Source organism: Oncorhynchus masou, unplaced genomic scaffold (assembly GCF_036934945.1).
Source record: "Oncorhynchus masou masou isolate Uvic2021 unplaced genomic scaffold, UVic_Omas_1.1 unplaced_scaffold_7155, whole genome shotgun sequence".
Lineage (NCBI taxonomy): Eukaryota > Metazoa > Chordata > Actinopteri > Salmoniformes > Salmonidae > Oncorhynchus > Oncorhynchus masou.
This window is the reverse complement of record NW_027013625.1, coordinates 1,414-15,669: the sequence shown is the minus strand read 5'-3', so window position 1 is coordinate 15,669 and position 14,256 is coordinate 1,414. Positions and strand designations below refer to the sequence as shown.

At 40.9% G+C, this 14,256-nt stretch overlaps 1 protein-coding gene across 1 annotated transcript; it reads right to left on the bottom strand.

Moving 5' to 3' along the window:
* Window positions 1-11,365: 11,365 nt before the first annotated feature.
* On the bottom strand, window positions 11,366-12,163 carry LOC135537171 (gamma-2-syntrophin-like; the record flags this gene model as incomplete). The annotated part of the gene is made up of 3 exons (XM_064963381.1): window positions 12,050-12,163; window positions 11,752-11,823; window positions 11,366-11,575 (listed from the first exon to the last, which is right to left on the bottom strand). Coding segments are annotated over exons 1-3 (390 nt in total), but the record flags the coding sequence as incomplete, so codon positions are not given.
* Window positions 12,164-14,256: the final 2,093 nt, after the last annotated feature.

Here is a 14,256-nt window from a genome sequence, read left to right as displayed (position 1 = left end):
CCACTCTAGTCTGTATACAGTACAACACCACTCTAGTCTGCATAAAAGCTGATAGTACAACACCACTCTAGTCTGCATACAGCATAACACCACTCTAGTCTGCATACAGCTGACAGTACAACACCACTCTAGTCTGCATACAGCTGACAGTACAACACCACTCTAGTCTGCATACAGCATTACACCACTCTAGTCTGCATACAGCATAACACCACTCTAGTCTGCATACAGCTGACAGTACAACACCACTCTAGTCTGCATACAGCATAACACCACTCTAGTCTGCATACAGCATAACACCACTCTAGTCTGCATACAGCTGACAGTACAACACCACTCTAGTCTGCATACAGCTGATAGTACAACACCACTCTAGTCTGCATACAGCATAACACCACTCTAGTCTGCATACAGCATAACACCACTCTAGTCTGCATACAGCATAACACCACTCTAGTCTGCATACAGCTGACAGTATAACACCACTCTAGTCAGCATACAGTACAACACCATTCTAGTCAGCTGACAGTGCAACACCACTCTAGTCTGCATACAGCTGACAGTACAACACCACTCTAGTCTGCATACAGCATTACACCACTCTAGTCTGCATACAGCTGACAGTATAACACCACTCTAGTCTGCATACAGCTGACAGTACAACACCATTCTAGTCAGCATACAGTACAACACCACTCTAGTCTGCATACAGCATTACACCACTCTAGTCTGCATACAGCATAACACCACTCTAGTATGCATACAGCTGACAGTACAACACCACTCTAGTCTGCATACAGCATAACACCACTCTAGTCTGCATACAGCTGACAGTACAACACCACTCTAGTCTGCATACAGCATAACACCACTCTAGTCTGTATACAGTACAACACCACTCTAGTCTGCATAAAAGCTGATAGTACAACACCACTCTAGTCTGCATACAGCATAACACCACTCTAGTCTGCATACAGCTGACAGTACAACACCACTCTAGTCTGCATACAGCTGACAGTACAACACCACTCTAGTCTGCATACAGCATTACACCACTCTAGTCTGCATACAGCATAACACCACTCTAGTCTGCATACAGCTGACAGTATAACACCACTCTAGTCTGCATACAGCATAACACCACTCTAGTCTGCATACAGCATAACACCACTCTAGTCTGCATACAGCTGACAGTACAACATCACTCTAGTCTGCATACAGCTGATAGTACAACACCACTCTAGTCTGCATACAGCATAACACCACTCTAGTCTGCATACAGCATAACACCACTCTAGTCTGCATACAGCATAACACCACTCTAGTCTGCATACAGCTGACAGTATAACACCACTCTAGTCAGCATACAGTACAACACCATTCTAGTCAGCTGACAGTGCAACACCACTCTAGTCTGCATACAGCTGACAGTACAACACCACTCTAGTCTGCATACAGCATTACACCACTCTAGTCTGCATACAGCTGACAGTACAACACCATTCTAGTCAGCATACAGTACAACACCACTCTAGTCTGCATACAGCTGACAGTACAACACCACTCTAGTCTGCATACAGCATTACACCACTCTAGTCTGCATACAGCATAACACCGCTCTAGTCTGCATACAGCTGACAGTACAACACCACTCTAGTCTGCATACAGCATAACACCACTCTAGTCTGCATACAGCATAACACCACTCTAGTCTGCATACAGCTGACAGTACAACACCACTCTAGTCTGCATACAGCATAACACCACTCTAGTCTGTATACAGTACAACACCACTCTAGTCTGCAAACAGCTGATAGTACAACAACACTCTAGTCTGCATACAGCTGACAGTACAACACCACTCTAGTCTGCATACAGCTGACAGTACAACACCACTCTAGTCTGCATACAGCTGACAGTACAACACCACTCTAGTCTGCATACAGCTGACAGTATAACACCACTCTAGTCTGCATACAGCTGACAGTACAACACCACTCTAGTCTGTATACAGTACAACACCACTCTAGTCTGCATACAGCTGACAGTATAACACCACTCTAGTCTGCATACAGCTGACAGTACAACACCATTCTAGTCAGCATACAGTACAACACCACTCTAGTCTGCATACAGCATTACACCACTCTAGTCTGCATACAGCATAACACCACTCTAGTCTGCATACAGCTGACAGTACAACACCACTCTAGTCTGTATACAGTACAACACCACTCTAGTCTGCATACAGCTGACAGTATAACACCACTCTAGTCTGCATACAGCTGACAGTACAACACCATTCTAGTCAGCATACAGTACAACACCACTCTAGTCTGCATACAGCATTACACCACTCTAGTCTGCATACAGCATAACACCACTCTAGTCTGCATACAGCTGACAGTACAACACCACTCTAGTCTGCATACAGCATAACACCACTCTAGTCTGCATACAGCTGACAGTACAACACCACTCTAGTCTGCATACAGCATAACACCACTCTAGTCTGTATACAGTACAACACCACTCTAGTCTGCATAAAAGCTGATAGTACAACACCACTCTAGTCTGCATACAGCATAACACCACTCTAGTCTGCATACAGCTGACAGTACAACACCACTCTAGTCTGCATACAGCTGACAGTACAACACCACTCTAGTCTGCATACAGCATTACACCACTCTAGTCTGCATACAGCATAACACCACTCTAGTCTGCATACAGCTGACAGTACAACACCACTCTAGTCTGCATACAGCATAACACCACTCTAGTCTGCATACAGCATAACACCACTCTAGTCTGCATACAGCTGACAGTACAACACCACTCTAGTCTGCATACAGCTGATAGTACAACACCACTCTAGTCTGCATACAGCATAACACCACTCTAGTCTGCATACAGCATAACACCACTCTAGTCTGCATACAGCATAACACCACTCTAGTCTGCATACAGCTGACAGTATAACACCACTCTAGTCAGCATACAGTACAACACCATTCTAGTCAGCTGACAGTGCAACACCACTCTAGTCTGCATACAGCTGACAGTACAACACCGCTTTAGTCTGCATACAGCTGACAGTACAACACCACTCTAGTCTGCATACAGCTGACAGTACAACACCACTCTAGTCTGCATACAGCTGACAGTACAACACCACTCTAGTCTGCATACAGCTGACAGTACAACACCACTCTAGTCAGCATACAGCTGACAGTATAACACCACTCTAGTCTGCATACAGCTGACAGTACAACACCACTCTAGTCTGTATACAGTACAACACCACTCTAGTCTGCATACAGCTGACAGTATAACACCACTCTAGTCTGCATACAGCTGACAGTACAACACCACTCTAGTCTGTATACAGTACAACACCACTCTAGTCTGCATACAGCTGACAGTATAACACCACTCTAGTCTGCATACAGCTGACAGTACAACACCACTCTAGTCTGCATACAGCTGACAGTACAACACCACTCTAGTCTGCATACAGCTGACAGTACAACACCATTCTAGTCAGCATACAGTACAACACCACTCTAGTCTGCATACAGCATTACACCACTCTAGTCTGCATACAGCATAACACCACTCTAGTCTGCATACAGCTGACAGTACAACACCACTCTAGTCTGTATACAGTACAACACCACTCTAGTCTGCATACAGCTGACAGTATAACACCACTCTAGTCTGCATACAGCTGACAGTACAACACCATTCTAGTCAGCATACAGTACAACACCACTCTAGTCTGCATACAGCATTACACCACTCTAGTCTGCATACAGCATAACACCACTCTAGTCTGCATACAGCTGACAGTACAACACCACTCTAGTCTGCATACAGCATAACACCACTCTAGTCTGCATACAGCTGACAGTACAACACCACTCTAGTCTGCATACAGCATAACACCACTCTAGTCTGTATACAGTACAACACCACTCTAGTCTGCATAAAAGCTGATAGTACAACACCACTCTAGTCTGCATACAGCATAACACCACTCTAGTCTGCATACAGCTGACAGTACAACACCACTCTAGTCTGCATACAGCTGACAGTACAACACCACTCTAGTCTGCATACAGCATTACACCACTCTAGTCTGCATACAGCATAACACCACTCTAGTCTGCATACAGCTGACAGTACAACACCACTCTAGTCTGCATACAGCATAACACCACTCTAGTCTGCATACAGCTGACAGTACAACACCACTCTAGTCTGCATACAGCTGATAGTACAACACCACTCTAGTCTGCATACAGCATAACACCACTCTAGTCTGCATACAGCATAACACCACTCTAGTCTGCATACAGCATAACACCACTCTAGTCTGCATACAGCTGACAGTATAACACCACTCTAGTCAGCATACAGTACAACACCACTCTAGTCTGCATACAGCATTACACCACTCTAGTCTGCATACAGCATAACACCACTCTAGTCTGCATACAGCTGACAGTACAACACCACTCTAGTCTGCATACAGCATAACACCACTCTAGTCTGCATACAGCTGACAGTACAACACCACTCTAGTCTGCATAAAGCATTACACCACTCTAGTCTGCATACAGCTGACAGTACAACACCATTCTAGTCAGCATACAGTACAACACCACTCTAGTCTGCATACAGCTGACAGTACAACACCACTCTAGTCTGCATACAGCATAACACCACTCTAGTCTGCATACAGCATAACACCACTCTAGTCTGCATACAGCTGACAGTACAACACCACTCTAGTCTGCATACAGCATAACACCACTCTAGTCTGTATACAGTACAACACCACTCTAGTCTGCAAACAGCTGATAGTACAACACCACTCTAGTCTGCATACAGCATAACACCACTCTAGTCTGCATACAGCATAACACCACTCTAGTCTGCATACAGCTGACAGTATAACACCACTCTAGTCAGCATACAGTACAACACCATTCTAGTCAGCTGACAGTACAACACCACTCTAGTATGCATACAGCTGACAGTACAACACCGCTTTAGTCTGCATACAGCTGACAGTACAACACCACTCTAGTCTGCATACAGCTGACAGTACAACACCACTCTAGTCTGCATACAGCTGACAGTACAACACCACTCTAGTCTGCATACAGCTGACAGTATAACACCACTCTAGTCTGCATACAGCTGACAGTACAACACCACTCTAGTCTGCATACAGCTGACAGTACAACACCACTCTAGTCTGCATACAGCTGACAGTACAACACCACTCTAGTCTGCATACAGCTGACAGTATAACACCACTCTAGTCTGCATACAGCTGACAGTACAACACCACTCTAGTCTGTATACAGTACAACACCACTCTAGTCTGCATACAGCTGACAGTATAACACCACTCTAGTCTGCATACAGCTGACAGTACAACACCATTCTAGTCAGCATACAGTACAACACCACTCTAGTCTGCATACAGCATTACACCACTCTAGTCTGCATACAGCATAACACCACTCTAGTCTGCATACAGCTGACAGTACAACACCACTCTAGTCTGTATACAGTACAACACCACTCTAGTCTGCATACAGCTGACAGTATAACACCACTCTAGTCTGCATACAGCTGACAGTACAACACCATTCTAGTCAGCATACAGTACAACACCACTCTAGTCTGCATACAGCATTACACCACTCTAGTCTGCATACAGCATAACACCACTCTAGTCTGCATACAGCTGACAGTACAACACCACTCTAGTCTGCATACAGCATAACACCACTCTAGTCTGCATACAGCTGACAGTACAACACCACTCTAGTCTGCATACAGCATAACACCACTCTAGTCTGTATACAGTACAACACCACTCTAGTCTGCATAAAAGCTGATAGTACAACACCACTCTAGTCTGCATACAGCATAACACCACTCTAGTCTGCATACAGCTGACAGTACAACACCACTCTAGTCTGCATACAGCATTACACCACTCTAGTCTGCATACAGCATAACACCACTCTAGTCTGCATACAGCTGACAGTACAACACCACTCTAGTCTGCATACAGCATAACACCACTCTAGTCTGCATACAGCATAACACCACTCTAGTCTGCATACAGCTGACAGTACAACACCACTCTAGTCTGCATACAGCATAACACCACTCTAGTCTGTATACAGTACAACACCACTCTAGTCTGCAAACAGCTGATAGTACAACACCACTCTAGTCTGCATACAGCATAACACCACTCTAGTCTGCATACAGCATAACACCACTCTAGTCTGCATACAGCTGACAGTATAACACCACTCTAGTCAGCATACAGTACAACACCATTCTAGTCAGCTGACAGTGCAACACCACTCTAGTCTGCATACAGCTGACAGTACAACACCGCTTTAGTCTGCATACAGCTGACAGTACAACACCACTCTAGTCTGCATACAGCTGACAGTACAACACCACTCTAGTCTGCATACAGCTGACAGTACAACACCACTCTAGTCTGCATACAGCTGACAGTATAACACCACTCTAGTCTGCATACAGCTGACAGTACAACACCACTCTAGTCTGCATACAGCTGACAGTACAACACCACTCTAGTCTGCATACAGCTGACAGTACAACACCACTCTAGTCTGCATACAGCTGACAGTATAACACCACTCTAGTCTGCATACAGCTGACAGTACAACACCACTCTAGTCTGTATACAGTACAACACCACTCTAGTCTGCATACAGCTGACAGTATAACACCACTCTAGTCTGCATACAGCTGACAGTACAACACCATTCTAGTCAGCATACAGTACAACACCACTCTAGTCTGCATACAGCATTACACCACTCTAGTCTGCATACAGCATAACACCACTCTAGTCTGCATACAGCTGACAGTACAACACCACTCTAGTCTGTATACAGTACAACACCACTCTAGTCTGCATACAGCTGACAGTATAACACCACTCTAGTCTGCATACAGCTGACAGTACAACACCATTCTAGTCAGCATACAGTACAACACCACTCTAGTCTGCATACAGCATTACACCACTCTAGTCTGCATACAGCATAACACCACTCTAGTCTGCATACAGCTGACAGTACAACACCACTCTAGTCTGCATACAGCATAACACCACTCTAGTCTGCATACAGCTGACAGTACAACACCACTCTAGTCTGCATACAGCATAACACCACTCTAGTCTGTATACAGTACAACACCACTCTAGTCTGCATAAAAGCTGATAGTACAACACCACTCTAGTCTGCATACAGCATAACACCACTCTAGTCTGCATACAGCTGACAGTACAACACCACTCTAGTCTGCATACAGCTGACAGTACAACACCACTCTAGTCTGCATACAGCATAACACCACTCTAGTCTGCATACAGCATAACACCACTCTAGTCTGCATACAGCTGACAGTACAACACCACTCTAGTCTGCATACAGCTGATAGTACAACACCACTCTAGTCTGCATACAGCATAACACCACTCTAGTCTGCATACAGCATAACACCACTCTAGTCTGCATACAGCATAACACCACTCTAGTCTGCATACAGCTGACAGTATAACACCACTCTAGTCAGCATACAGTACAACACCATTCTAGTCAGCATACAGTACAACACCACTCTAGTCTGCATACAGCTGACAGTACAACACCACTCTAGTCTGCATACAGCATTACACCACTCTAGTCTGCATACAGCATAACACCACTCTAGTCTGCATACAGCTGACAGTACAACACCACTCTAGTCTGCATACAGCATAACACCACTCTAGTCTGCATACAGCATAACACCACTCTAGTCTGCATACAGCTGACAGTACAACACCACTCTAGTCTGCATACAGCATAACACCACTCTAGTCTGTATACAGTACAACACCACTCTAGTCTGCAAACAGCTGATAGTACAACACCACTCTAGTCTGCATACAGCATAACACCACTCTAGTCTGCATACAGCATAACACCACTCTAGTCTGCATACAGCTGACAGTATAACACCACTCTAGTCAGCATACAGTACAACACCATTCTAGTCAGCTGACAGTACAACACCACTCTAGTATGCATACAGCTGACAGTACAACACCACTCTAGTCTGCATACAGCTGACAGTACACCACTCTAGCCTGCATACAGCTGACAGTATAACACCACTCTAGTCAGCATACAGCACAACACCACTCTAGTCTGCATACAGCTGACAGTAGCAGGCCCACTGTGTTGACAGTAGCAGGCCCACTGTGTTGACAGTAGCAGGCCCACTGTGTTGACAGTAGCAGGCCCACTGTGTTGACAGTAGCAGGTTCACTGTGTTGACAGTAGCAGGCCCACTGTGTTGACAGTAGCAGGCCCACTGTGTTGACAGTAGCAGGTTCACTATGTTGACAATAGCAGGTTCACTATGTTGACAATAGCAGGCCCACTATGTTGACAATAGCAGGTTCACTATGTTGACAGTAGCAGGTTCACTGTGTTGACAGTAACAGGCCCACTGTGTTGACAATAGCAGGTTCACTGTGTTGACAGTAACAGGCTCACTGTGTTAATTAACAGTAGCAGGTATAAGAGAATATACCTTTTGGCTGTGATTATGAGCAGTTCTTCACTTGGGCAGGAGTTCACCGGAGCTGAGCAACAGCACCTTATATGTTCTATTGCTGGAGCTCCTGTCCCTCTGACAGAATATTAGTTCAAAAATATTGTGGAGCTCCTGTCCCTCTGACAGAATATTAGTTCAAAAGTATTGTGGAGCTCCTGATCCCTAAATGTAAACAGTAACAGCACCCAACATGAGTACCGGCAACTATTTCAGTCCACGTTGATTATGAGGAGCTTAGTAAGTTAATGCAGTCTGACCTTTAGCAAATCTTTCACATATACAGGTAAAGGTTAAACAATAGGTTAAATAAAACTGTTATTAAATACAGAAAAGACCAGGAGCAGTTAAATATGTCATCTATTCACTTCCTGAACACGGTGTGCTGCAATATGCGTTCTCTGCAATGGCTCATCGCCATAATACTGCAGACTTTACCATAACAGAGCTCATCACCTCTGAGACTTTACCATAACAGAGCTCATGACCATAATGCTATAGACTTTACCATAACAGAGCTCATCACCATAATGCTATAGACTTTACCATAACAGAGCTCATCACCATAATGCTATAGACTTTACCATAACAGAGCTCATCACCATAATGCTATAGACTTTACCATAACAGAGCTCATCATCTCTGAGACGTTACCATAACAGAGCGCATCACCATAATACTATAGACTTTACCATAACAGAGCTCATCACCATAATGCTGCAGACTTTACCATAACAGAGCTCATGACCACAATACTGCAGACTTTACCATAACAGAGCTCATCACCTCTGAGACTTTACCATAACATAGCTCATCACCATAATGCTATAGACTTTACCATAACAGAGCTCATCACCATAATGCTATAGACTTTACCATAACAGAGCTCATCACCACAATACTGCAGACTTTACCATAACAGAGCTCATCACCTCTGAGACTTTACCATAACAGAGCTCATCACCATAATGCTATAGACTTTACCATAACAGAGCTCATCACCTCTGAGACTTTACCATAACAGAGCTCATCACCTCTGATACTTTACCATAACAGAGCTCATCACCATAATGCTATAGACTTTACCATAACAGAGCTCATCACTATAATGCTATAGACTTTACCATAACAGAGCTCATCACCATAATGCTATAGACTTTACCATAACAGAGCTCATCACCATAATGCTATAGACTTTACCATAACAGAGCTCATCACCATAATGCTATAGCCTTTACCATAACAGAGCTCATCACCATAATGCTATAGACTTTACCATAACAGAGCTCATCACCATAATGCTGTAGACTTTACCATAACAGAGCTCATCACCATAATGCAATAGACTTTACCATAACAGAGCTCATCACCACAATACTGCAGACTTTACCATAACAGAGCTCATCACCTCTGAGACTTTACCATAACAGAGCTCATGACCATAATGCTGTACACTTTACCATAACAGAGCTCATCACCATAATGCTATAGACTTTACCATAACAGAGCTCATCACCATAATGCTGCAGATGTGAGGGGTGGAAATATTTGAGGCGTGTCCAAAGTGCTAATTCAAAGCAGCTCTGAGACGGATATTTAATACCAACCAAAAGCTGGTTTCAGTGGTAACACAGTTGATTATGTCATGAAATCTGACAGCTGAAACACAGCCTATCCTGCCGTGATGCACACTGCCCATATGGACATAGAACAAGAGTAGCCAAACAGGCTTTTGGTGCCTTTATACTTCGTATTTAAAAACAGAAAAAAAAATGGAGAAAAAAAACAATTTTGTTTTATTTGATTGAAAACAAAGCACAGACTCCCCTCCTCTCAATGAAGGATTTTTGTTGTTGTTGTGCTGCCCCAATGCGATTGCAAAGTAGTCACTAGCCACTTTAAACAATGTGTCACACCCTGACCATAGTTTATTTGTATGTTTCTATGTTTTGGTTGGTCAGGGTGTGATCTGAGTGGGCATTCTATGTTGGATGTCTTGTTTGTCTATTTCTATGTCTGGCCTGATATGGTTCTCAATCAGAGGCAGGTGTTAGTCATTGTCTCTGATTGGGAACCATATTTAGGTAGCCTGGGTTTCACTGTGTGTTTGTGGGTGATTCTTCCTGTCTCTGTGTTTTGCACCAGATAGGGCTGTTTTCGTACGTTTGTTATTTTGTTAGTTTATAGTGTATAGTTTTTTATTATATTAAAATGAATCACAACTACGCTGCATTTTGGTACGCTCCTCCTTCCCACAACGAAAGCCTTGACACAATGCTCCTTATTATAATGTTTACATACCCTACATATGAGCGTCCCGTTTTGGACTAACATTGGAATTGGTGTTAATTCCAAAGCAATACATAAATGACTGTAAATACACAACCTGAAGTGGTGCTTAGATTTACCATTATGTTAGGCTTGTTAAAATGTTAGGCTTGTTCTATTCTAGAATAATCCACTAAATGGAACACATTATCAAAATGAATGCACGTCTGGAAGTAATGTGTTGGCATCGTATTTGCTGCAGTTAAAATTGTGATAACACAATGACGGCTCGTCTTTTTCAAAATGTGTAAAAATGTCAGTCATACAGTCTCTCAGCACCACTTATAACAAACCCCAAACCTTTGACTCCGGGGAGAATCACATCATGACCAAACAAACCTAATTTGCTGTTCCAACTTACCCCTACTCTCTGCACCTCCATGAAGACGGCTCTTTGGAAGGACTTCTCCCACACGGCGAGGTCAGAGGTCATCTCCACACTGAAGGTGTGACTCTGGCCGTGGCCGACCAGGATACTGAAACAGAAAGGCTCTCCATCCTGCAGATCCTCATCCTGCTGGAGACCAAGGTAGAACTTGGCCTGGATCCAACAGTCCTCCGTCACACATAGCTGCAACACATCCAATCATGCCGCGTCATCCAGTTGTATTCACTGGAAGCTAAACTCCCAACTTGTCTATGTGTAGATCTAACATAGACATGGTTCAAGTGATGTGCACAGAATTTTCAATATTCCGGTAACATTTCGTGCTGGTATCTTATTCTGCATGTGAACGTTGAACATACCTTGTGAACCTTTAACAGAACCTCATAGAGGGTATACATAGTTTCAGCTTGTCCCCAGTCTGTTCCACTAACCTAAGGTTGGGGGGTGGTGGTGGGGTGGGACAAAAGTGTGTGTATTTTTTGTTTTTATAAATGTAATCATACAGTATCTTACAGGCATTGTGTTACGATACACTGAACCATAATACACAAACATACAGTGATTGATAAACAGCATTTGGAATCTCTGCATTAACTTATTAACCCAAATAACTCGGGAAGACAATGAATGACAAGGAAATCAATGGGAGGTTCATACGGGAGGACTCCTGAAGATGTAGAGCGAAGGGCCTCTCAATGCCAGGAACTTGAAGGTACTTGATGGACCAGCATCATTAGCTTGAGGGTTTTCACACACCCAAGCCATGTGGACAATCTGCAGAAACAAGGTAATCCAATCTCTTGCAAATGTTTGGTTATTTGTAATTAAAATGCATACTATGAGTGGATACGTCTTAGTAAAAGATAGTTATAGATGTAGATAGTTATAGATGTAGATAGATATACACATAGATAGTTATAGATGTAGATAGTTGTAGATGTAGATAGTTATAGATGTAGATAGATATACACGTAGATAGTTACAGATGTAGATAGTTATAGTTATTTATAAACGTAGATAGTTTTAAATGTAGATAGTTATATAAAGTTTTACATACATGTAGATAGTTATACATGTAGATAGTTGTAGATGTAGATAGTTGTAGTTATACATGTAGATAGTTATACATAGTTATAGATGTAGATAGCTGTAGTTGTAGATAGTTAGTTATACATAGTTATAGCTGTAGTTGTAGATAGTAATAGATGTAGATAGCTGTAGTTATACATAGTTATAGCTGTAGTTGTAGATAGTTAGTTATACATAGTTATAGCTGTAGTTGTAGATAGTTATAGATGTAGATAGTTATACATGTACATAGATAAATGTAGATAGTTATATATGTAGATAGTTATACATGTACATAGATAAATGTAGATAGTAATAGATGTAGATAGTTATACATGTACATAGATAAATGTAGATAGTTATAGTTAATAATAGTTATTTATAAATGTAGAGTTTTAAATGTAGATAATTATAAATGTAGATAGTTCTAGATGTAGATACCTGTAGATAGATGTATAAGCTGTAGTTGTAGATAGTTATAGATGTAAATAGTTGTAGTTATAGATAGTTATAGTTGTAGATAGTTGTAGATGTAGATAGTTGTAGTTATAGATGTAGACAGTTGTAGATGTAGATAGTTGTAGTTGTACATAGTTATAGATGTAAATAGTTGTAGTTATAGATAGTTATAGATGTAGATGTAGATAGTTGTAGTTATAGATGTAGATAGCTGTAGTTGTAGATAGTTATACATGTAGATAGTTATAGTTAATAATAGTTATATATAAATGTAGAGTTTTAAATGTAGATAATTATAAATGTAGATAGTTATAGATGTAGATAGCTGTAGTTGTAGATAGTTATATATGTATATAGTTATACATGTAGATAGTTAATAAGTTATTTATAAATGTAGATTAGTTAGGTGTAGTTATAAATGTAGATAGTTATACATGTAGATAGTTATAGAAGTAGATAGTTGTAGATGTAAATAGTTGTAGATGTAAATAGTTGTAGTTATAGATAGTTATAGATGTAAATAGTTATAGATGTAGACAGTTGAAGATAGATATAGATAGTCATAGATGTAGATAGATATAGATGTAGATAGTTATAAATGTAGATAGATAGTTGTAGATAGTTGTAGTTATAGATAGTTGTAGATGTAAATAGTTATAGTTATAGATATAGATAGATGTAGATAGATATAGATGTAGATAGTTGTAGTTATAGATGTAGATAGTTATACATGTATATAGTTATAGTTAATAATAGTTATTTATAAATGTAGATAGTTATAAATGTAGATAGATGTAGATAGTTGTTGATTGTTGTAGATGTAGATAGTTATAGATCTAGATAGTTGTAGTTATAGATAGTTGTAGTTATAGATAGTTATAGATGTAAATAGTTGTAGATAGATATAGATAGTTGTAGATGTAGATAGTTATAGATGTAGATAAATAACAATGTAGATAGTTATAGATGTATATAGTTATAGTTAATAATAGTTATTTATACATTTAGATAGTTATAAATGTAGATAGTTATAGATTTAGATAGTTGTAGATGTAGATAGTTGTAGTTATAGATGTAAATAGTTATAGAAGTAGATAGTTGTGGGATAGTTATAGATTTAGATAGATGTAGATGTAAATAGTTGTAGTTATAGATAGGTATAGATGTAAATAGCTATAGATGTAGACAGTTGTAGATAGATATAGATATAGATAGTCATAGATGTAGATAGATATAGATGTAGATAGTTGTAGTTATAGATGTAGATAGTTATACATGTATATAGTTATAGTTAATAATAGTTATTTATAAATGTAGATAGTTTAAAATGTAGATGG